The sequence below is a fragment of the Scyliorhinus torazame genome, chromosome 15, assembly GCF_047496885.1.
Source record: "Scyliorhinus torazame isolate Kashiwa2021f chromosome 15, sScyTor2.1, whole genome shotgun sequence".
NCBI lineage: Eukaryota > Metazoa > Chordata > Chondrichthyes > Carcharhiniformes > Scyliorhinidae > Scyliorhinus > Scyliorhinus torazame.
The window spans coordinates 163117795-163143602 of NC_092721.1; the positions used below are offsets into that span (position 1 = coordinate 163117795).

General features: G+C 51.0%; 1 protein-coding gene across 5 annotated transcripts in view; it reads right to left on the reverse strand.

Annotated features, from left to right (window-relative positions):
* The window catches only part of dclk1a (doublecortin-like kinase 1a), a 514704-nt gene that overhangs the window by 219901 nt on the left and 268995 nt on the right, over window positions 1-25808 (reverse strand). For 3 of the 5 annotated variants that reach the window (XM_072477022.1, XM_072477021.1, XM_072477025.1), the window contains exons 5-6: window positions 12518-12607; window positions 7621-7752 (exon numbers count right to left, since the gene is read on the reverse strand). In XM_072477022.1, the coding sequence (XP_072333123.1) occupies window positions 7621-7752; window positions 12518-12607 (222 nt within the window). The remainder of the gene's footprint in view (window positions 1-7620; window positions 7753-12517; window positions 12608-25808) is intronic. The other 2 variants (XM_072477023.1, XM_072477026.1) reach the window with 1 other exon arrangement.

A 25808-nucleotide genomic window follows, 5' to 3' on the forward strand; every position in this document is an offset into this window, starting at 1 on the left:
ACGGACAGGTGGAGAGGGAGAACGGAACTGTCTGGAAGACCGTCCTACTGGCCCTATGGTCCAGAAATCTCCCAGTCTCCCGCTGGCAGGAAGTCCTCCCGGATGCCCTCCACTCCATCCGGTCACTGCTTTGTACCACGACCAACCAAACACCTCAAGAACGTCTCCTGGTCTTCCCCAGGAAGTTCTCCTCTGGGACCTCGCTCCCGACTTGGCTGGCAGCTCCCGGACCCATCCTGCTCTGAAAACACGTGTGGGCGCACAAGTCGGACCCGTTGGTCGAGAGGGTCCATCTTCTCCACGCTAACTCCCAGTACGCCTATGTGGCGTACCCCGACAGCCGATAAGATACAGTCTTCCTGCGAGACCTGGCGCCTGTCGGATCCCCACGCACACCCCAGCCACCAGTCCCACCCTCCCTCCCACCAGGGCACCTTCCAGGAGGATCGGTCCTTCCGCCCTCCCTGTCTAGGCCCCCCCACCCACCGACGCACCCCGCAGACGCTCACTTCCTAGGTCAACCGTTTTCCCCACCAGCGCCATCTAGGGGTGTTGAAGCTGCCACAGAGATCGAGGCCACGCTCTTGGAGTCACAGACGCCCGAGCCTCCACCGGAGTCACCATCGAAGCTTCGATGTTCACAGAGGATGACCAGGGCCCCCTATCGACTGATTGCTTCATTTTAAAGTGTATAGTTAATTATGATTCTGTAAATAGTTACAAAATGCTGTACGGAGATATTATGGTACCTCCATAATTATAATTTCTACCATGTTACCATGTTGTAATATCAAGCCACCACCCCCGCCGGACTCTTTTTTAACAGGGGGTGAATGTGGTAGTCTGTGTAGAAGTATTACGGTACCTGGTAATGCTGGAACACCATTGGTAGATATTGTAAGTTTCCTATTGGTTAAGCTGTATGGTAGCTCCGCCCTGCAAGGCGGGGTATAAGAAACCGTGCCGCCCCAGCAGCCTTCATTCTGTACCTGAGCTGCTGGGGGAAACATCTAGCTTATTAAAGCCTTCAGTTGGACTACAACCTCACTTTAGTGGTCATTGATCGTGCATCAGGGAGTACTAGTTGTTCTCAGCAGTCCATAAGGTATACTCACGGATCGACTTTTTTGTGGTGGGAAAGGCTTTGCTGGCTGGGGTTAAGGGGTCAGAATACAATTGCAGTGTCAGATCATGCTCCGCACTGGGTGGATATGGTACTGGAGAAGGGGGTAGCGCAGAGGCCGGGTTGGAAATTGGATGTGGGACTTTTGGGGAACCAAGTGTTCTGTGAGATAATTGAAAAGGTAATTGAGGAATATGTAGGTTTCAACTGTATGGGTGAGGTGTCGAAGGCAGATGGCTGGGAGGCTCTAAAGGCGGTGGTGAGGGGTGAGGTAATTTTGTTTAAGGCCAGGGTAGACAAAGAGGAGAGGTTGGAGCGGCAGCGGGTAATAGATGAGATGTTGGAGGTAGATAGGAGTTATGCAGCGGATGGGGACCCAGCGAAGCTGGAAAACAGGAAGGAACTACAGGCGAGCTTCGACCGACTGTCTACCAGGAAGGCAGTGCGCCAACTGAGAAGAGCAAGGGGTGCAGTTTATGAACATGGAGATAAGGCTGATATGTTAGGCTGACATGGAGATATGTTAACAGGTCAGCTCTGGAGGGAAGCAGTGGCAAGGGAAATTCTGCAGGTGAGGGATAGAGCAGGGAAGTTGGTGGTGGCTCCGGATCTGATTAACAAGGTTTTTGAGGAGTTTTATGAGAGGTTGTACAGGTCAGAGCCACCTGGGGAGACGGTGAGATGCAGGAATTTCTAGATGGGTTGGAGTACCCGAGGTTAGGGGAGGGGGACAGGGCTACATTACAAGGAGCAATAGTGGAGCAGGAGATAAAGGATGCGATTGGGAGGATGCAGTCGGGGAAGGTGGCAGGGCCGGATGGGTTTCTGGTGGAATATTATAAAAAATTCAAGGATAAGCTGGTACCCCTGACGGTGGGGATGTTTGAGGAGGCGATAGGGGAGGGGGTGTTGCCGCAAACCTTGGGCAGGCATCGATTTCACTGTTGGTAAAAAAAAAAGATAAGGATCTGACGGAGTGTGGGTCGTATAGGCTCATATCACTTCTGAATGTGGACGCAAAAGTATTGGCGAAGGTACATTAGAAGGGTATTGAACGTCGTTATGGCACCGGCAGCGGGGAAGGAAACAGAGGTGGTTGTGGCATTGGACACTGAGAAGTCGTTTGACCGGGTAGAATGGGGGTACTTGACGGCAGTTCTGGAGCGGTTTGGGATTGGACCAAGATTTGTGAACTGGATAAAGCTACTATATAAGGAGCCGAGGGCGAGTGTCCGCACAAACAACATCAGCTTGAGATAATTTTCTCTCCGCCGTGGGACGAGGCAGGGATGTCCTATGTCCCCCCTGCTGTTTGCACTCACGATTGAGCCATTGGCCATCACATTAAGAAGTTCGGGAGCATGGAAAGGAATAGTGCAGGGGGGGATAGAGCATAGGGTGTCCTTATATGCCGATGACTTGCCGTTATACGTGTCGGAACCGAGTGTGTCGATCGGGGGAATACTGGAGCTACTTCGAGTATTTGGGTCTTTCTCTGGGTACAAGTGAGTATTTTGTGGTGTCTCGGCTGGGGGTGGGGGCAGGGGTGGGGGGGGGGGGCTGCTATTCCGTAGGGCAGATACTTTAGGTATCTGGGGTGCAGGTTGCCCATGAGTGGGGGGGGGCCTTCGCAAATACACCATCTCTAGTTTGGTGGGGAGAATGAAAGCTGATCTGGCAAGGTGGGATGGTCTCCCTCTGTCACTGGCGGGCCGGGTACAGGCGATTAAAGTGAATGTGTTGCCGCGATTTCTGTTTATTTTTCAATGCCTACTGATTTTCCTGCCAAAGGCTTTTTTCAGAGAGATTGAGGGAAGGATTACCTCGTTCATATGGGGAGGGAAGGTGGCCAGAGTGAGAAAGGTGCTGCTACAGAGGGGAAGGCAGGCAGGGGGTTTGAGTCTTCCGAACCTGATGTACTACTACTGGGCGGCGAATGTGGAGAAGGTGCGTAGCTGGGTCAGACAGGTTGATTCCCAGTGGGTCAGAATGAAGGAGAGTTTGTGCAGGGGGTCGGGATTGAAAGCATTAGCAACAGTGCCGCTCCTGATAGCCCCGGGGAAGTATTCAGGGAGTCCAGTAATAACAGCTTCATTGAGAATTTGGAGGCAGTTTCGCCAACACTTTGGGTTGGGGGCAGGGTCAAGGGAAATGCCGATTCGGGGGAACCACAGATTTGAGCCAGGGAGGTGGGATGGAAATTTTCGGAAATGGGAGGAGAAGGGGATTAAGACGCTAAAAGATTTGTTTCTTAGGGGTCGGTTTGCAGGACTGAAGGAGCTGGAAGCGAAGTATGGGCTGGAGCAGGGGGAATTGTTTAGATACATGCAGGTTCGAGACTTTGCCAGAAAGGAGATACAGAGCTTCCCGCAGGAACCGGCCTCCACATTGCTATGGACGTGCTAACGAAAGGGGGACTGGAGAAGGGGGTAGTGTCAGCGGTTTACGGAGCTATTTTGGAAGAGGATAAGGCACCACTGGAAGGGATCAAAGCAAAGTGGGAGGAAGAATTGGGAGAGGTTATAGAGGAGGAGTTCTGGTGTGAGGTGCTCTGGAGAGTAAATGCCTCCACCCCGTGTGCGAGGTCGGGGCTGATACCCCGCTAATCACGTTTATATGTTTTGGTCCTGTCAAAAGCTAGAGGATTACTGGAAGGAGGTTTTTCAGGTAATTTCCAAGGTGGTGCACGTGAAACTGGACCCGGGCCCCCGGGAGGCCGTATTCGGGGTGGCAGACCAGCCAGGGTTGGAAACGGGGGCGGAGGCAGATATCGTAGCCTTCGCCTCGTTGATCGCCCGAAGGCGGATCCTGTTGGGATGGAGAGCAGCCTCTCCACCCACTGCCCTGGCGTGACGGGGCGACCTGTTGGAATTCTTGACTCTTGAGAAGGTTAAGTTTGAACTGAGGGGAAAGACGGAGGGGTTCTACAATTCATGGGCATTATTCATTATGCACTTTCAAGAACTGGATAACATCGAACATTAGTTGGGGGGGGATGGGTGGGAGGGGTGCTGTGTGTATTGAGGGTGACTATGGGCGATCCCTGATTCCTTTTTGTCATTTGTTTATGTAAACATGCGGGCTAATGTTTGGGGTTTGGTGGGAGGATGGGATCGTTGTTATTGTTCTGGGGATTGGCATTTGTTGCTGATTATTGTTTATTGTTGGTGGGTGTAAATTTGGGAGAAAATGTGAAAAAGGAGAATAAAAATATTTTTTTAAAAAGCAATATTATATAAATCTTCTTAGGATAAGAGAAGGCTGTCTTTCAGGAGAAATTATCAGTGATCAAAACAAATTTGGAAAATGAATAAGAGGAACCTAATTACAATTAGGATACCGCTATATGTAAGAAGTTAGTTCTTTTTTAAAATTGTCACAAGTAGGCTTACATTAACACTGCAATTAAGATACCTTGAAAATCCCCTAGTCGCCACATTCCGGCACCTGTTCGGGTACACAGTGGGAGAATTCAGAATGTCCAAATTACTTAACAGCACGTCTTTAGGGACTTGTGGGAGGAAACTGGAGCACCCGGAGGGAACCCACGCAGACACAGGGAGAACGTGCAGACTCCGCACAGACAGTGACCCAAGCCGGGAATCGAACCTGGGATTCTGGTGCTGTGAAGCTACTGTGCTAACCATTGTGCTACCATGTAGTTCAAGCCATACAAGAAGTATTGACAGCATTCATAAAACTTTTATATCGTTTAACTTCCGTAGCCATCTCTCTCTCATCTGGGGATTAAGGTAAATGTTAGTATTTCATGTTGCAATTTACTGTTCCCACCTAGGCTTTAATTGCATGTTTTGTTCTTTAAGAAAATTGTATATATTGGAATACATATTACGTCACAGTTTTCTAGATTGAGAAGTCAATTCCATATTCCCTGTCATGAAGGAGTATGTTACCGAAGAGTTATAACCCAGACACTTATCACGTCTGGAAAATTATAGGACGCGATCGAACAGCCACGCTTCGGCGGAAAAGCAGCAGGTCGCGGTGCAGCATGGGCACTGAAAGCTGGGAGACCCCACTCCGCGGATCTACCTGGCTCACAACGCTTTGGGAGATTCAACTTAACATTTTTCCCCCTGCATTTGGTATTGTGCACTTCTAACTCATTCATAATTCTTGCCAGCAAGAATCAGCTTTGCAAACGAGCGAGTGAATGCTGGTCTTGCCAGCTTCACTCAAATCTCATGAAAAAAAAAACAAAAAAAAAAACACTGTGACTAAATTGTGAATGAAGTGGCAGGGTTTGGATGAGGTAAATCTCTCATGTCTGGGAGAACCTGAGCGACACCGTCTGCACGTCCAAGACACCCCGATAATGTGACAACAGCAGCTTGTTTAGTTATGTTCACAATGACATTTCTTCTTGAAACAATTGTTGCTGCAACTTATGGAATTACAATACCTCAAAAGGTAAATGATGCTGAGATGTTTACAATGAATCTTTCCCAGCCGTTACTAGCCCTGCCATTTTCAGCTTCCAACCCTGATATGTCACATAATCTTGTTTACCTGCCTGTATGTTTCAAGCTTCCCCTTCCTGAGGACTCAGTTATGACTGGCGGTGCTCCTCGCCCAGTTCCTTCTCAAGCATTGGTTATGGGAGCCTTTTTCTTTAGTGGGCAAAGGAATGTTCAGTGCTTGTGAGTAGCATAGATTCTTGGCTCATGTACGAGTGTATGCATCCCATGATGTCGGAAAGGGTGTATGCATTGTTTTCTTTAAATTAAATGTGCATGAAAACTACCAGAAGTCCTTGTGGCAGGCAATGTAAATTAACACACTGATTGTTGTTGGTTAAAGTTGTACTTGGGTGTTTAGAGTTTCCTCTTCATTACTGGAGATTTCCTTGACACCCAGATGCTGAAGTCTGGCACCCTTCCAACTGCTTACACCCAAATGGCTGCTGCACTTTCAAACATTTTTCCCACTGTTGTCTGCTGCTCTGGGGCTGGCAGTTGTACACCAGAGATATGGCACAAAATTCTACACCCCTGCCATGGCATGTGTCCCCCGGCAGTTGCAGTGGGCCATGAAAATTGACATTTAATTCAGTAGAGCCCTAATATCCCATTGGGTGGGAGGGGCCATAAAATCCTGGCCATGTTTCATTTACGTTTGCTCTGTTAGACACCCTCTGATAACTCTTGCTGTTGTAATTGTTTTCTATTGTGTGTTCTTGGCAGAGAGCCGAGACATCTATGAGATTGCTAAAACACATGAGTCCCTCTGACCTATGCTGTCAATTGCACAATGTTCATTTGCAAAAGATGAAGAGGGTTTAAGTGCTTATAATTTCTGCTATTGATACGGTAAATGGTCTGGATAATTGATACATTAATTGGCCTGTAGTAGTCAAGTGGCAAGTTGTCAATGAAAGGCTGTTTTCTAAAAAAATCTTTTAACACATTCATACTGTCGCTATAGTGCTCACTGCCTCTATTCATTGTACAGTTGATGAATGGGATGGAAGCTCCATATATTGATATGGGGCATGAGGTGACGTCAATGTAACACGGAGAGCGTGTCTGGGATGAGAGAGTGTTGAGGGGTAAGAGTTGGAGGGCCTTATGTTTTTCATTATAACTGGGATGAAGTCCCACAGCACCAAGGCAGGCCTTTTAAACAGCCTGCTTTGGCACCCGGCTGCCACTACGGCTGCCTCTGAACACTTTCCCAGGTTGGTTGGCCCGACATCAGCCTGCAACTACCACCCTCTGCCTCCTCAATTAAAATTCCATCTTTGCCAGCACTTAATCCTGAAGTGGTGGGCCGAGCCAGGAAATGCTCCGACTCATGCTACCCACCTCAAGGACAGGAATTCAGCCCAAAGTCTGTGAGAGGAGGGAGGAGAAAGACAAATAATGACTTACACAAAGGGGGAGAGAGTGTCAAGGACTCATGGATAAGACAGGTGGGCCATAAATGCTGGCCTTGCCAGTGATGCCCACATCCCATAAATAAATTTAATAAAAAACAATTGAAAAATGTAAAAGGCTAGAGAGACAGAGGAGAGAGAAAGATTAGAACAACAATAGAGTGAGTCAAAAACAGAGTGGGAAACAGGCAATGCTACGGTTAGATGAAGATACGACTAGAAATGGTTTTACCTTGGTAACCCCAAATTAAACTAATTTTGTATAATATAAATAACAAAGAAGCAATTTCAAGTCTATAATCTAAAAGTTGAAATGATATTCAAGAAGCAAATGAGTTCTGCTCTCAACTTATCATCAAAATGCACTTTCTACTGTGGAGGTACAGTGAGAATGCAGAATGCAGGAAGCTGGGTTCACATCAATCACAAAATGGTGCAGCTTGATGGACGGATAGACTTTTTCCTGTTCCAACCTTCTCCATGTTTCATATTAAATTGCAATTTCTTACTTAATTGCATTTGTGAAAGTATTGATTTAATCACAGGGGTGAGCTTTCGTGGACAATAATATAATGTAATGTAGTAATGTTCTTTTGATTACCTGAGCCAGTCGAAGCTGGGGACTTGCTACGTCGGGAAGGCCCAGGGCTCTTTGTGGTAATGTTTCGTCCTGTAGCACCACCACCTGCACCAGGAACTTTAGTGTATGAAGTGGACTTAACCACTCGACATTCTGTGGGCGCAAAATAAAGAAGATATTTTTAAAGGTTAAGCAAGCACATGCAAAAGTATGTCTTACATCTGGAATTTAAAATATACCTTAACAACAGTTTACACTTCCAGAGTACTTCTCATCCCAGAAAGGTGAGCTGAACAGTTGAATTGCTAATACAAGGAGGGAGTCAAGAATACGTAATGGACTGAAGGGATAGGGACAAAAGCATGGTTGAGAATTAACGATGTGATTCTCCTGAAAGATTTCTAAGTGTGGTAGCGAGCGGGATTGCCGCGAGCTTCCCGGTGCTCGGCCCAGTGAGGCAGGCAACGCTATTCAATGTTAACTGGTCCACTTAACGAGGCCCCACAGGCTTCCCTCTGCAAATGCCGGCTCGCCAGCTGATTTGCCAGCACTGTGCTCACCAGCCCCCCGCTAACAAGGTTGAGCAGCACTTAAGCTGCACTTGCTCAGCCAACCCCAGCCAGCTCGCAACAATGGTGCCCAGAAGACCAGCCCCAAGATTCGGCGACGCTGACCTGGGGAGGCTGCTGGATGCCATGGAGGCCAGGAGGGATGTCCTGTTCCCCGAGGGTCCCAGAGGGTTAGCCATAGGACAGCCAGTGCTGCCTGGGATGATGTGGCAGCAGCTGTGAGCACCGGGAGTGTGACCAGGAGGACTGGCCTCCAGTGCCGAAGAAAGGTCAACAACCTACATCGGGCAGCTTGAGTGAGTAGACAGAAGTGCCCCCCCCCCCCACCGAGACCTGTCCACCCCAATTGAAGCACCCACCCCTCAACTATCCATGCAACCCCAAACCCTCACTCCACCTCCCACCCCTTCAACCTCCCCAACACTCCCTTCACACACACCCTCCGACCACTGTGAACTCCCACCACTGTGAACCACGTGTGTGGCTAATGAAGCCCTCTCTGTGTCTCCTCAGGAAAAGCTCCCCTGTAATCGCCGGGAGAAGGCCCAGACTGGCCATGTGCCAGACCGAAGAATCCTCACCACCTTTGAGGAGCATTCACTGGAGGTGATGGTGGGGCCGAGTGCAGAGTGATCACCCACGGATACCACAGAGGTGAGGAAGGCTCCACCATGGGGACCTGTCAAACGTGAGTTGTTATTGTCTTACTGATTGATCCATCCCTCCCACTGACCACATGTCCATTCACCCACAGGTCCATCCCGGGCAGCACCTTCTCCAGTCTCCCAGGACACCACCTCGGAGGAGAGCTCTGAGGATGCCACCAAAATAGTCATGGCACAGCTGCCACCCCCACCCTCCAGCAGCGCAGATACAGGCACCTCAGTTGGATATGTTAGCGGACAGGCTTCGGGGGCACAATCTCGTGAGCACCACCGTGTACATCAGGTGCAGGTAGCAGCCCCCACGTTCAACAGCAGTCGGAGGGCTGCTGGATCCCAGGACACAACTAGGTCCCAGCTTGATGCTGAGCCTAATATTCTGACATTTGCTGCTTGTATGAATATGCTATGCTCCTGAATTAATGACAAATATCCCTCTATCCATAACTGGTGGACGATGATTATGGAATGCACCCCCATGGAATCTTTGACATCTGTTCTCTGCTCTAAATCTGCTGCATTCCGTAAAGCATGGAACCCTACCTTAAATTAATTGGCTCCACCTTAGCTGACTTGCTTTTGCTGCCCTTTCCATTAGTGAATCATGTTATTTCACCTCAAACTAACTCATCTTATGTTGTTAGACTGAATTACTATAGTTTGGGGCATGTGTCCTGTTATCCCTCTGTATTAATATGACCTTGCCCTCTTTTCCCCACTCACTGGAGTATCTCGTTGGATTATCTGGCATTTAAGGTAGAGGCTCTGGTTCCTCGATTGACCTGTTCCAAATCTATTCTCTACAGTTTTGCTTGTATTTATGCTGGCAATAACTGTTGTTCTGTCTGTACCCATTTTTCATCAGTTTTTCTGGGGCAGCACGGTAGCACAGTGGTTAGCACAGTTGCTTCACAGCTCCAGGGTCCCAGGTTCGATTCCCGGCTTGGGTTACTGTCTGTGTGGCATCTGCACGTTCTCCCCGTGTCTGCGTGGGTTTCATCAGGTCCGAGGTCCAAAGACTGCTGAAGGCAGGGGTCATCGAAGCAAGTAACAGCCCCTGGATGGCTCAAGTAGTGGTGGTAAAGACCGGGGAGAAACATAGGATGGTCATCGACTATAGCCAGACCATCAACAGGTTTACGCAACTGGACGCGTACCCTCTCCCCCGTATAGCTGACCTGGTAAACAGGATTGTGTAGTACAAGGTTTTCTCCACGGTGGATCTCAAGTCTGCCTACCACCAGCTACCCCTCCGTCATGGTGACCGCCAGTACACTTCCTTTGAAGCAGATGGGCGGCTCTGTCACTTTTTAAGTGTTCCCTTCGGTGTCACGAACGGGGTCTCGGTCTTCCAACGTGAGATGGATCGAATGGTTGACCAGTACGGCTTACGCGCAACGTTCCCGTATCTTGATAACGTCACCATCTGCGGCCATGACCAGCAGGACCACGACACCAAACTCCGAAAATTTCTCCAGACTGCGAATATCCTTAATCTGACCTACAATAAGGATAAATGCGTTTTTAGCACCGACCGTCTAGCCATCCTAGGCTACGTAGTGCGAAATGGAGTCATATACCCCGACCCTGAACGCATGCGCCCCCACATGGAGTTCCCCCTCCCTCACTGCCCCAAGGCCCTAAAGCGCTGCCTCGGCTTCTTTAGTTATTATGCACAGTGGGTCCCTAATTACGCAGACAAGGCTCGACCCCTGATCCAGTCCACAACCTTCCCCCTGTTGACGGAGGCCTGCCAGACCTTCTGCCGCATCAAAGCGGACATCGCAAAAGCCACGACGCGTGCCATCGACGAGTCCCTCCCCTTCCAGGTCGAGAGCGATGCGTCCGACGTAGCTCTGGCAGCCAGCCTCAACCAAGCGGGCAGACCCGTGGCTTTCTCCTCCCGCACTCTCCATGCTTCCGAAATTCGCCACTCCTCGGTCGAAAAAGAGGCCCAGGCCATAGTAGAAGCTGTGCGACACTGGAGGCATTACCTGGCCGACAGGAGATTCACTCCCTCACGGACAAACGGTCGGTGGCCTTCATGTTCGATAATGCGCAGCGGGGCAAGATTAAGAACGACAAGATCTTGCGGTGGAGGATAGAACTCTCCACCTACAATTACAAGATCTTGTACCGTCCGGGGACTGAACGAGCCTCCTGATGCCCTGTCCCGCAGCACTTGTGCCACCGCGCAAGTGGACCGCCTCCGAGCCCTCCACGAGGACCTCTGCCTCCTGGGGGTTACTCGTTTCTTTCATTTCATTAAGACCCGCAACCTGCCCTACTCCATCGAGGAGGTCAGGACAGTCACCAAGGACTGCTGAATCTGCGCGGAGTGCAAACCGCACTTCTACCGGCCAGAGAGAGCGCATCTGATAAAGACTTCCCGTCCCTTTGAACGCCTCAGTATGGATTTCAAAGGCCCCCCCCCCCCTCCACCGACCGCAACACGTACTTCCTGAACGTAATTGACGAGTGCTCCCGGTTCCCATTCGCCATGCCTGCCCAGACATGACAACGACTGCCGTCATCAAGGACCTCCAGGGTATTTTTACACTGTTCGGTTTCCCCGCATACATTCACAGTGATAGTGGGTCCTCCTTTATGAGTGACGAACTGCGTCAATTCCTGCTCAGCAAAGGCATCGCCTCCAGCAGGACGGCCAGTTACAACCCCCGGGGAAACGGGCAGGTAGAAAGGGAGAACGGAACGGTCTGGAAGACCGTCCTGCTGGCCCTTCGGTCCGGGAATCTCCCAGTCTCCCGATGGGAAGAAATCCTCCCAGTGGCCCTTCACTCCATCCGGTCGCTGCTCTGTACTACCACAAACCAGACACCTCACGAACGTCTCCTTGCTTTCCCCAGGATGTCCTCCTCTGGGACCTCGCTCCCAACCTGGCTAGCGACACCCGGACCCGTCCTGCTGCGGAAACAGGTGAGTATGCACAAGTCGGACTCGTTGGTCGAGAGGGTCCAACTGCTGCATGCCAACCCCCAGTACGCCTACGTAGCGTTCCCCGAAGGCCGCCAAGACACGGTCCCCCTTCGGGACCTGGCACCCGCCGGAGCCCCACGCGCACCCGCACCATTGCCCCCACCCCCACCCTCACCGCAGCACCTGACCGGAGGGTCAGTACTGCCACCGCCGCTACCCAGCGCCAAACAGGCACCGACGCCCCCTACAGGCACCCCTCCTCCCTGCCCACTTTTTGCCCCAACAGCGTCGCCTAGGAGTGACGAAGCTGCCTGGGAGGAAGACACCACGTTCCCGGAGCCACAACCGCCGGGGTCCCCACCAGGATCATCGCCGAAGCCCAGACGCTCCAGAAGGACGACCAGCCCACCCGATCGTCTGATTGCTGCACCATAGACACTTCTTCTGTTACCCTCGACATCACGGTACCTCCATACCTGATCCTACTATGCAAAAGGCGACAGTTACGCTGGCCATCTCCTCGCTGGGTTCTTTTTTAACAGGGGGTGAATGTGATAATACCAGGTATTGCAGTACCTGTGAGGTGGATGACCATTGGCTAGACCTAGGAGTCTACCATTGGCTAACGTACATAGCTCCGCCCTGAGAGGCGGGGTATAAGAACCAATGCCGTCCCAGCAGCCTTCACTTTCTGTATCGAAGCTGCTGGGTACAGTTCTAGCTGATTAAAGCCTATTAGTTATGACTCACCTTGTCTCGAGAGTAATTGATTGTGCATCATGGAGTCTGCACATTCTTCCTGTGTCTGCGTGGGTTTCCTCCTGGTGCTCCAGTTTCCTCCTACAAGTCCCGAAAGACATGCTTGTTAGGTGAATTGAACATTCTGAATTCTCCCTTAGTGTACCCAGACAGACACCGGAGTGTGGTGACTAGGGGCTTTTCACAGTAACTTCATTGCAGTGTTAATGTAAACCTACTTGTGACACTAATAAAGATTATTATTACAATGCTAATTTACTGCATCATGACTGAATGTGCTCTGTACCCTCTTCTAATCATTCCATCAGTTAACCTTATCTACTAATTACTTGCATACTTGTAATAAGTCCAACAGTTGAACAACCATGAGCATCCAGTCTGCTGTCTACACCGGGAATGCAGAGGATCTGACACTCCCTGTTATATACACAGAAAGGGGTTCCCTGATTGGGCCACTAATCAGGGAACTCTTATTCTAATTGGCCAATATCAAAAGCCTGGCCTAAGTCATTACACCCCTCCCCCCCCCCCCCCAAAGTCCAAGGAGCCCCCATGGTCCTCGTGACTCATGGGTCTCCTGCTTTGTTTTTGCACCGGGTCCGACTCCACCACTTCGGCCTCCGACGTAGGGGGGGTGTAACGGCTAGGCGCCCGTCTTTTCCGATGTGAGCGCCTGAGGGGCGGTTCGCCCCTTTCCTCCGGCGGCAGGGGTACAGCTGCGGCATCATCCATGGTGTCCATATCAGAGTAAGATGTCTTCATCGGCGGGCATGTCTTGGGCAGCATGGTAGCATTGTGGATAGCACAATTGCTTCACAGCTCCAGGGTCCCAGGTTCGATTCCGGCTTGGGTCACTGTCTGTGCGGAGTCTGCACATCCTCCCCGTGTGTGCGTGGGTTTCCTCTGGGTGCTCCGGTTTCCTCCCACAGTCCAAAGATGTGCAGGTTAGCTGGATTGGCCATGATAAATTTGCCCTTAGTGTCCAAAATTGCCCTTAGTGTTGGGTGGGGTTACTGGGTTATGGGGATAGGGTGGAGGTGTTGACCTTGGGTAGGGTGCTCTTTCCAAGAGCCGGTGCAGACTCGATGGGCCGAATGGCCTCCTTCTGCACTGTAAATTCTATGATCAGTGGTGTTGGAGGGGCATGAATAGTTTGTCGGGGAGGACTCTCCACGTTCTTTGGTATGCTGGTCTGAGTCAGCTCCGGAGGAGGAAATGAGGCCCGCACCTGGTCCAGGTGTTTCTTTATTACATGTTTTCCCACACGTATCTCATACAACACAGGTCCTGTCCTAGCCTTGACTGTTCCTGCTACCCATTCGCATAATTTCTGACCCATACATTTTCACCCGTGTTGAACTGCCTTTCTCAGCGAGTGTTGTCGTGGCCCCTGCATTGGGCCTCTTGGTGTCGCTCTATTCTGCCACCTAAATTCGGGAATAGTAGACTCAGCCGGGATTGGAGTCGGCTGCCCATGAGTAGCTCCGCCGGTGCTATTCCTGTTGTGGGGTGTGGGGTTGTTCTGTAGTCAAATAGCCAGTGCGACAGTTTGGTGTCCAATGACGCTTCTGACTGTTTCTTCAACCCAACTTTTAAGGTCTGGACGGCTCTCTCCGCCAAACCATTCGATGCCGGGTGGCATGGTGCCATCCTTAGGTGCAGAATGCCTTTCGACTTCATAAATTTTATGAAGTCCTGGCTGGTGAGAACTGATCCATTATCCCAATCCAACACCTCCAGGATACCATGAGTTGCGAAAGAGGTGCAAAGTTTTTCAATGCTAGTTGTTGAATTTGCAGAGTTCATTTTGTAGACGTCCAGCCATTTGGAATGGGCATCTACTATTATAAAAAACATTGAACCCATAAACGGGCCTGAAAAATTGACGAAGTCGCGACCATGGTCTACCTGGCCATTCCCATGGGTGCAGCGGGGCTGCCGGTGGCACCTTCTGACCTTGTTGGCATTCTTGGCACCGACCTGCCAATGCCGCTCTGTCTGTGTCCAGGCCCAGCCACCAGACATAGATCCGGGCCAGCATCTTCATTTTTAAGACTCCAGGGTGCCTACGATGTCGTTCAGCCAGTGTGGCTCGACGGCCTCGACTTGGAACTATTACTCGAGCCCCCCTAGCAGGATCCAGTCTTCCACGATGATCTGCTCTCTTCTGCTCCAGTAAGAGTGGAATTCCGCCTGGACCGGTCTTTCCATCTCCCCAGTTAGCACCGTGTGTTTTATTTTTGATTAAACCGTGTCCCTTTGGGTCCATAAATGAATGTTTTGTGTGGCCACTGGAAGGGTGTCCAGGAAATGTAACGTCATTACCGTTTCCTCTATTTTGGGTACTAATGGAGGGGCGTCAGGTAATGCCAGCCTGCTTTGGCGTTTGCCACCCGGGTTCCTGGCCGATGCTCCAGTTGATACTGGCGACGTACCAGTATCAACTGGGGCATCGGCCAGGAATCCTGCCAATTGCGGGAGAATCCCGCCCAATGTCTTTTTTAGGATCTGGGCCGAAGCTATTGGTGGTATTGCTTTGTCTTCTTTCAACAAACTCAGCAATGGGTTGCGCTCTGTAATTATAGTGAAATTCCACCTGTACAAGTACCGGTGAAATTTCTTCACCGCGAAGATCACAGCCAGTCCTTCCTTTTCGATTTGGGCATACTTTCGTTCTGCTGCTGCCAACGTCCTGGAAGCAAACGCTATAGGTCGTTCTGTCTATTATGCCCTCTGTGTGCCAAAACTGCAGCAACGCCATATGGAGACACGTTGCACGTGAGCACCAACTCTTTCCTGGGGTTGTAGTGTGCCAAGACGTTCTCTGAGGAAAGCTGTTCTTCTATCTTCTTGAAAGCCCTGTCTTGGCGGGCGGACCATTCCAAGGCTTGCCCCTTTTTTAGTAATTGGTGGAGATCCAAGAATGAAGCTTTGTTCTGTATGAACTTTCTATTATATGTCACCAGTCCTAAAAAAGGCATTGGGCGGGATTCTCCCGCAATTGGCAGGATGGCCTGACGACGGCGGCAAGAACGGCGCGAACCACTCCGGCGTCGGGCCAACTGGAATTTGCGGAATCCTTCGGCGCCAACTGGCGCCAAAGGGCCGTTGCGAGTTGGCGCATGCACAGAACCGCTGGCGTGGTTCCACGCATGCGCAGACCGACCGGCGTGTTCCTGCGCATGCGCAGGGAGGTTCTTCTCCGCTCCGGCCATGGCGGAGCCCTACAGAGGCCAGCGCGAAAGGAAGGAATGCCCCATGGTACAGGCCTGCCCGCAGATCAGTGGGCCCCGAACGCGGGCCAGGCCACCATGGGGCGCCCCCCCCCCCCCCCCCCCCCCGCCGGGGGCCAGATCCTCCTGCGCCCCCCCGAGGACTCCACTAGACGGCCTACCAGGCAGGTTCCGCCATGTGGCACCATGTCCATTTCACGCCGGCGGGACTGGCCAGGAACTGACGCCCGCTTGGCCCATCGGGGCCAGGAGAATTGCCGGCGGGGCCGCTGCCAATGGCCCCCAACCAGCGTGGCATAAACCCCGCCGCCGCCCAAAAACTGGCGTAGGAGAATACGGCAGCCCATGTCGGAGCAGCGGGGCGGAATTCATGCTGCCCCCCGGGGATTCTCCGACACAGCGGGGGGGGGCGGAGAATCCCGCCCCTTAACTCCTGGATTGTGGTGGGCGCCGGGGCATCTTTAATCGCCCTCACCCGATCCTCCAAAGGGTGTAGCCCTGATTTGTCAACCTTGTATCCCAGATGGGTTTCTTGAGGTGCTAGAAAAACAAATTTCCCCTTCTTTAGGTGCACACCTGCTGCTGAAAACCTCCTAAGGACTGCCTCCAGGTTTTGCAGGTGCTCTGCCTTTGTTTTTCCTGTAATGAGGACGTCATCCAGGTAAATGGCGACTTGTGGTAACCCTTGCAATATATTCTCAATTGTCCTCTGGAATATTGCACAAGCTGACGATACCCCGAAGGGTAATCTTGTATACTGAAAAAGGCCCTTCAGGGTGTTTATCGCCTTTCGATCGACGCCTTCATTGGCGCCAGCATTTCTGCTCTCAGCTCCGCAAAGCAGTTTTTAAGGAACTCTTGCTGCTCCCGCGACCACTGCGCCCACGCTGCTTGATCTCCACACACCGCCGTCTTGCTTTTCCTCCCCCGCTCTCTTTGCTGCTCCAAAACCACTTTTTTGATCGCTCCACTCCTGGTCCACTCCATACAGTGCTGGGGGAACCTTACTATCACCTTCCCACACTGGGAACCGTCGTACAAGTGCCGCTGGGGCTCCTGAAAAGGGCACAAAAGTCCGTTCTTGGCGGGAGCTGCCGAACGTGCGACCTACCTAGGCATAGCCGCAACCGGAAGTCCAACTTCAAGCTAAACTAATAATAATCTTTATTATTGTCACAAGTAGGCTTACATTAACACAAGCTGGGAATCAAACCTGGGACCCTGATGTTGTGAAACAACCGTGCTAACCACTGTGCTACCATGCTGCTAGGGGTTGCACTAGGCAATATGGGTTCAAATCAGCAAAAGGTAATTTTAGGATTGTTATCATCATTATTCAAACACTGATCATAATGTTCCAGGTATGAGCAGTGAAGGCAAATGCTCTGGATGGATGCTACAATGCAGGTATATAATAGGATCTCTGGCTGGATGAATTCAGATGGGCTGAATGGCTGTCTACGATCATCTCGGACTTGATACTGGACATATTGTTGAATAAAACAGGAACAACGGAACAAAAGTAGTGACATAAAGGTAAGAGTTGCTGTACATATGAAAGCTAGACACATTTTGGTGGATAATATTGCAAAGGCACTGTATTGTATACATGGCAACAGATTACATTTCTGCTGTGCTGAATGCAGGATTGAACGGTAGCCAGAGAATTTCAGTAATGAAATATTGATGACCAATGGTGTTAACTGTTTCTGAAATCCTATTCACACCCATAGAAATAATGGCTCAGGATGACAGGTCCTGTAAGATTTTCCTGCCACATGGAAATTGTGGTCTATAATTAAATTCCCCAGTGTCACAGCTCTGCTTGTTGCAACCTCCTTTGTTTCAAGGTGATAATCACACACAAGTTGGGATCTGATTAGTCTCCCACAACTCAGATTTTTGCTGTAGAAACAAAATATCAAATAATGCCATTGACCCTAACTTGAATATGCTATTAACCGACTGACCTTCAAGCCTTCCACTGAATGTGTGCAAGTGGTTGAGTCTACAGCCTGCCTTCAAAACGAATAACTTGCTTGGGATCTCTACCACTGATTATTTTGTGCACTCAGAACTCAATTCCTTTGTCCTGATACAAAAATTATTAGAACCCACGGAGGCATTTGTCAGCCAAACCCCACATTATTGACATTTAAAACACCAGGACCTTTTAAAACAGATTCAAATATTTTCCTTCAGGGTGGAAACTTCAAAATTATGGTGGTTATGTTCAGGTTGATGGGATACATTCAAGAAAATTGATCACTGATTAGATGATTGCCTTGGCTACAGCACGTATGCGTCCTGTGACATTGCTGTTTGTTAGGAGAAGCAATCATTTTGTGCTCACCTATTTTAGTTAAGTTGTGAGCAAAATGGTGGGACAGTAATGACCCTTCCTTCATCATGCTTATGCAGGCAATTCTTCAGTAAATAGGCACCAAAACGAGGACAGGCAAAAATTTGTGGCAGTTACATGGTAAATGTGTTAACTCTTTGAATGGTTGCAATCTTATGAAGTGTACTGACTAGCTTGAAAATTACTGGGTGAGTAAAAGAGAAAACTGAAGAGTAAACAAAAATGGCAGCAGTAAATATTTCAATCCCACCTCCAGTATCAGTGGATGGTGATATATCGCAGAACTGGCAGTTTTTCCACTTACAATGGCAAGACTATGAGATTTAAGGAACAAGCCTAAAATGATAAGAGATAGACTGTTAACACTGCTGGAGCAAGGTGAAAGCTTGGACTGGTACCCCTTATTGTGTCAAAAGGCAAAGGGTAACAAAAGACTCCAGAGTGAAGGAGACAGAAGACTCCAGAGAGGCAGACAATGCTCAAGTAAACCACCAGATGGTTGCAGACCACATCAGTGCAATGAACAGCATGAGCTGAAGGCAAATGTCTCAGTTCTACAGGAAAATGTCCACATCAGAACTATAATATTTGAAGGGCAATATTCCAGCTGAATATATACCAGTGAAAATGTACAAAAAACTGAAGTCTTCAGTGAATCAAGCTGTGTGAGATCAGAACAAACAAATTTCAGACACAACACAAAGATACGAGGAGAAAGAATGACCCACAATTCAACAGTTGGCAACTCAAAGCAGGAGTTGAAAAAGCTCAACCAGATATACAACTGCAGGCATACACACCTAACTAACAAAACTGCTCCTTCACCATATTGGCTTTTCTGGGAGATAGGATCTCACCAGTTATACTCAGTACAGAACTATCACCAATCCCAGAGGTTCACGTGTCCCCAACAACTGCAATGGAACAAAAATCACCAAGTCAACAATCGCCATGGGATTGACATTCTCCAGACAATGGACATCACCCAGACATACAGCCAAAGTCAACGTGCACATGGGCCATCAAGAGACCTGCACACTTTAAAGACTGTGTGTGCAATGCCTGTGCAGTGACTGAACAGTGGGCGTTCAGTGGAAAACCCGGATAGAATCATAGAATTTATAGTGCAGAAGGAGGCCATTCAGCCCATCGAGTATACACCAGCTCTTGGAAAGAACACCCTACTTAAGCCCACGCCTCCACCCTATCCCCTAACCCAGTAACACCAGCTAACCTTTTTGGACACTAAGGGCAATTTATTATGGCCAATCCACCTCACCTGCCAATCTGTGAACTGTGGGAGGAAACCGGAGCACCCGGAAGAAACCCACGCAGACACGGGGAGTACGTGCCGACTCTGCACAGACAGTGACCCAAGATGGGAATCGAACCTGGGACCCTGGAGCTGTGGAGCAACTGTGCTAACCACTGTGCTACCGTGTTGCCCACTTGACAGTCACATAGGATCATGCATTTAAAGTTTTTTTGTTCAAGAGGGCGATGTTTGTGACTTCTGTTCGATATGAAAATGTGGATGTTTGGGTTTTTAAAATGCAATCTTACTGAGTGTATTACCTAGCTTGCCATAGCCATGTGACTCTGCCATGAGGCAAGCAGACTGTAGGCTGCCATTTTTACCCAGTTCAATACAACCTCTCACAGAGACAAGAAACCGATGAAGACTGCTGTCCTTATGCAATAGTAACAGAGAAAAACACCCCCCGGTGTTCACAGAGCATAATTCAAAAAAAGCTAGGAGGGGAATATTAGGAATTATAATGAAAAGCTTGTTCAGAGCTATGTTTGAGGGAACATCTGAAAGGTGGTGATGGGCAAATGGGTTTGAGGGAGGGAATTACAGAGCTCAGGACATAGATAACTAAAGACACAGCCATAAATGAAATGAATGAATGAACGAAATGAATGAATGAATGAATGAAAATCGCTTATTGTCACAAGTAGGCTTCAAATGAAGTTACTGTGAAAAGCCCCTAGTCGCCACATTCCGGCGCCTGTTCGGGGAGGCTGTTACGGGAATCGAACCGTGCTGCTGGCCTGCCTTGGTCTGCTTTCAAAGCCAGCGATTTAGCCCTGTGCTAAACAGTGGCAGAGGAAAGGCAGTAAACAATGTGCACAACATCCTAGAGTCAAGAAAATTGATAAGGTGGGGCTGGAGGATATTACAAAGATTTAAGGTGATTGGCAAAAGAAGAAGACACGAGGAAAATCTTATTTAAGCAGCGAGCTATGAAGGCAGATTCAATCGCAACTTGCAAAAGAGACTTGGATCATAATCTGACGAGGAAAGATTTGCAGGGTGTGATGAATGATATCTTTATACACATGTACCTTTAATGCCTAGGCCCCTTTAAGACCGGCTTTGGAACCCTGGGGGACTCCGGCTCCGCCCTCAGGGAACTGTATATAAGGTTACGTTTAGTAGGCAGCGTGCAGTGAGCACACTTCTCGGCAGCTGTCTGGTTCTCTGGTAATTAAAGCCTTTAAATCATCAATCTTCTCTCCTGAGTCGTAATTGAGGGTATCTCAATTTAATTACCAGACTACATCAAGATGGACAGCGGTCTAAAGCTGGAGAAGCTCAATTTGGACGCTCGGTCGCCGGAGGCCACTGAAATTTTTAAATACTGGCTCCGGTGCTTTGAGGCCTATATGAATTCCTCAGAGACTGAAGTTGACGGACCTCGCAAGCTGAGCTTACTACATGCCCGGGTGGGCCACCGACTATCCTCCGTGATCGAGAAAGCTACAACGTACGAAACGGCGGTCGAAATCCTACGGAAACGCTTCGTAAAACCGATAAACGAGGTACACGTCAGACATTTGCTCTCGGCCTGCCGCCAGCGCTCCGGGGAAACGCTAGATGAATACTTGGAGAGACTCACCGCGCTCGCCAGGAACTGCGACCATAAAGAGGTGACGGCAGAAGTCCACATGAACTTACATATTCGTGATGTTTTCTTGTCCGGTATCCGATCCACGTACATCTGGCAGCGGCTCCTAGAAGACGGAGCGAAGGACCTCCAAGCCACGGTAACGCTCGCCCCTTCCCTAGAAGCGGCCCACCATAATCTCCGCACGTACTCCGCGGACCTTGCGAGCCCCTTTCGATCCCCTCCAGACTCGGCCATGCTACAGGCCTGCGCCGCTCGGTGACCCGCTCACACCGGGGGCCCTCCATGCTATTTCTGTGGGCAAGGCCAGCACTCACGCCAGCGTTGCCCCGCCTGCTCCGCTATCTGCAATGAATGCGGAAAGAAGGGGCACTTCGCAAAGGTCTGCCTGGCTGGGCCCAAAGGCCAGAAACAAAAGTCTCATCGGGCCCAGAAATCGAACTCCCGGGACCACAGGCCCCGCAACGCGGCCGCGCGGTGGCCGGACACGCCTACTTCCGATGCGTCATCAGCCTCGTGCAAGTCATGGAGGTGGCCATCTTGGCGGCGGCCATCTTCAAAACCCAAAATATGCGACCGACGGCGGCGGCCATTTTGCGAGTCCGATTCAACCGAGGACTCTGACTGCCCGCAACTAGGAGCGATCACGCTCGATCAATCTCGGTCGAAGAACCTGCGGAACTCAATGATGCATGTTCAAATCAACGGCCGCGACACCCCCTGCCTTTTTGACTCCGGGAGCAGGGAGAGTTTTATCCATCCAGACACAGTAAGACGCTGCTCCCTGCGCACCTATCCCGCCTCCCAAACTATCGCCCTCGCATCTGGGTCTCATTCGGTCCAAATTACGGGGTGTTGTGTCACATACCTCGCTATTCAAGGCGCCAAATACACCCGTTTTAAACTTTATGTCCTCCCTCACCTCTGCGCCCCCCTGCTGCTCGGTCTGGACTTTCAGTGCAGCCACTGAAGCCTGACACTGAAGTTCGGCGGACCCCTGCCCCCACTCACGGTATGTAGCCTGGCGACACTCAAAGTTGCACCACCCCCCTCTTCGCGAACCTCACTCCCGACTGTAAGCCCGTCGCCACCAGGAGTCGGCAGTACAGTGCCCAAGACATGACTTTCATCAAATCAGAGGTTCAGCAGCTACTAAAAGAAGGGGTCATAGAGGTTAGCAACAGCCCTTGGAGGGCACAAGTACTGGTAGTCCGCTCCGGAGAAAAGCAACGTATGGTGGTGGATTATAGCCAGACCATAAACCGCTTTATGCAACTCAATGCGTACCCACTTCCCCGCATAGCAGAAATGGTGGACCAAATCACCCAGTATCGAGTATTCTCCACGGTCGACCTAAAATCTGCCTATCATCAACTCCCTATCCGCCCAGAGGACCGCCCCTATATGGCCTTCGAAGCCTTCCATTTCCTCAGGGTCCCTTTCAGTGTCACAAACGGAGTCTCTGTTTTCCAAAGGGCGATGGATCAAATGGTGGATCAGTACGGCTTACGGGCTACATATCCGTACTTGGACAATGTCACCATCTGCGACCATGACCAGCAGGACCATGACGAAAACCTGAGGAAGTTCCTCCAGACCACCCGGGCCCTCAATCTGACATACAATAAAGAGAAATGCATGTTCCACACAACCCGGCTAGCCATCCTCGGCTACGTCGTGGAAAACGGGGTCCAAGGCCCAGACCCCGACCGCATGCGCCCCCTTAAGGAACTTCCCCTCCCCCGTAGCCTCAAGGCACTCAAACGGTGCCTGGGGCTCTTTTCCTATTATGCCCAGTGGGTCCCCAGATATGCAGACAAAGCCCGTTCACTCATTCCCCGCCTGGTCAAACACGGTTTTTCCCCTGGCGGCTGAGGCTCAGTCGGCCTTCAGTCGTATCAAGGCCAATATCATCAAGGCTGACATGCACGCGGTGGACGAAACCATTCATTTCCAGGTAGAAAGCGAGGCATCAGACGTCGCCCTGGCTGCTACCCTCAACCAGGCGGGCAGACCAGTAGCGTTCTTCTCCCGAACCCTCACCACCTCGGAAATTCGACACTCTGCAGTCGAGAAGGAGGCACAAGCCATAGTGGAGGCCATGCGGCACTGGAGGCACTACCTAGCCGGTAGGAGGTTCGCCCTCATCACTGACCAACAGTCGGTCGCCTTTATGTTCGCACAATGGGGCAAAATAAAGAATGATAAAATTCTGAGGTGGAGGATCGAACTCTCCACCTACACGTATGATATTACATATCGTCCGGGGAAGCTCAACGAGTCCCCAGATACCCTGTACGCCAATGCGGAAAAAGACCGCCTGAGGGCCATCCACGATGACCTCTGCCACCCGGGGGTCACCCGGCTTGCCCATTTCATCAAGTCCCGCAATCTACCTCACTCCACCGAGGAGGTCAAGGCCATGACCAAGGCTTGCCAGATCTGTGCGGAGTGCAAACCGCAATTCTATCGACCAGACAAGGCTCGCCTGGTAAAGGCCTCTGGGCCCTTTGAGGGACTAAGCGTGGACTTCAAAGGGCCCCTCCTGTCCACCAACCGCAACAGTTATTTCCTCACTGTCATCGATGAATTCTCCCGCATCCCCTTCGCTGTCTGATGCGCGATCAATTACACTCAAGGCGAAGTGATTTCATAACTGAAGGCTTTAATCTGCTAGAACTTGTTCCCCAGCAACTTCGGTACAGAAAGTGAAGGCTGCTGGAACAACACCATCTCTTATACTCCGCCTGTCAGGGCGGAGCTACGTAACAACAGCCTTTGTAGACTCCTGGGTCTAACCAATGGTCATCAGCCTCTTAGGTCTGGTACTATCACATTCACCCCCTGTTAAAAAAGAGTCCAGCGGGGGTGGTGGGCAGTGGTATCAGTCGCCTTTAACATGGTATGATCAGGTATGGAGGTACCGTGCAGTCGAGGATATTTACAACAGATAAAGTCACAGCGAAGCAATCAGTCGATCGGGTGGCCTGGTCGTCCTTCTGGAATGTCTGGGCTTCGGTTGTGATTCTGGTGGGAATCCCGGTGGTTGCGACTCTGGGAGCGTGGTTTCAGCCTCCTTACTCGGTACTCCCTTCGGCGGGCCAAGGCAGGAGCGGCGGGAGTACTGACCCCTCCCACTGCTGTGGGGAGGGGGGGGGGAGGGGTAATGGTTCGGGAGCACGTGGGATTCCGGCGGGCGCCAAGTCCCGAAGGGAGACTGTATCTTGCCGACCGTCAGGGAATGCCACGTAGGCATACTGGGGGTTAGCGTGCAGCAGGTGGACCCTCTCGACCAACGGGTCCGACTTGTGCGCCCGCACGTGCTTCCGAAGCAGGATGGGTCCGGGTGTCGCTAGTCAGGTTGGGAGTGAGGTCCCGGAGGAGGACTTCCTGGGGAAAACAAGGAGACGTTCATGAGGTGTCTGATTTGTGGTTGTACAGAGCAGCGGCCGGATGGCGTGGAGGGCCATCGGGAGGACTTCTTGTCGGCGGGAGACTGGGAGATTCCTAGACCGTAGGGCCAGCTGGACGGTCTTCCAGACCGTTCCGTTCTCCCTCTCCACCTGTCCGTTTCCCCAGGGGTTGTAACTGGTCGTCCTGCTCGAGGCGATGCCCTTACTGAGCAGGAATTGACGCAGTTCGTCACTCATAAAGGAGGACCCCCTATCACTGTGTATGTACGCGGGGAAACCGAACAGTATAAAGATACCCTGGAGGGCCTTGATGACGGCGGTTGTGGTCATGTCTGGGCAGGGGATGGCGAATGGGAACCGTGAGTACTCGTCAATCACATTCAGGAAATAAGTGTTGCGGTCGGTGGAGGGGAAGGGGCCTTTGAAATCCATGCTGAGGCGCTCAAAGGGACGGGAAGCCTTTATCAGGTGCGCCCTCTCTGGCCGGTAGAATTGCAGTTTGCACTCCCCGCAGATTTGGCAGTCCCTGGTGACTGTCCTGACCTCCTCGATGGAGTAGGGCAGGTTGCGGGTCTTGATGAAGTGGAAGAAACGAGTGACCCCCGGGTGGCAGAGGTCCTCGTGGAGGGCTCGGAGGCGGTCCACTTGTGCAGTGGCACAAGTGCCGCGGGACAGGGCATCAGGAGGCTAGTTTAGCTTCCCGGATGGTACAAGATCTCGTAGTTGAAGGTGGAGAGTTCTATCATCCACCGCAAGATCTTGTCGTTTTTAATCTTGCCCCGCTGTGCATTATCGAACATGAAGGCAACCGACCGTTGGTCAGTGAGGAGAGTGAATCTCCTGCCGGCCAGGTAATGCCTCCAATGTCTCACAGCTTCTACTATGGCTTGTGCCTCTTTTCCGACCGAGGAGTGGTGAATTTCGGAAGCATGGAGAGTGCGGGAGAGGAAAGACACGGGCCTGCCCGCTTGGTTGAGGGTGGCCGCCAGAGCTACGTCGGACGCATCGCTCTTGACCTGGAAGGGGAGGGACTCGTCGATGGCGCGCATCGTGACCCTTGCAATGTCTGCTTTGATGCGGCTGAAAGCCTGGCGGGCCTCCGTCAACAGGGGGAAGGTTGTGGACTGGATTAGGGGTCGGGCTTTGTCTGCGTAATTGGGGACCCACTGTGCGTAATAGCTGAAAAACCCGAGGCAGCGCTTCAGGGCCTTGGGGCAGTGAGGGAGGGGGAACTCCAGAAGGGGGCGCATGCGTTCGGGGCCGGGGCCTATAACTCCATTTCGCACTACGCAGCCTAGAATGGCTAGACGGTCGGTGCTAAACACGCATTTATCCTTATTGTATGTCAGGTTAAGGTCTTTC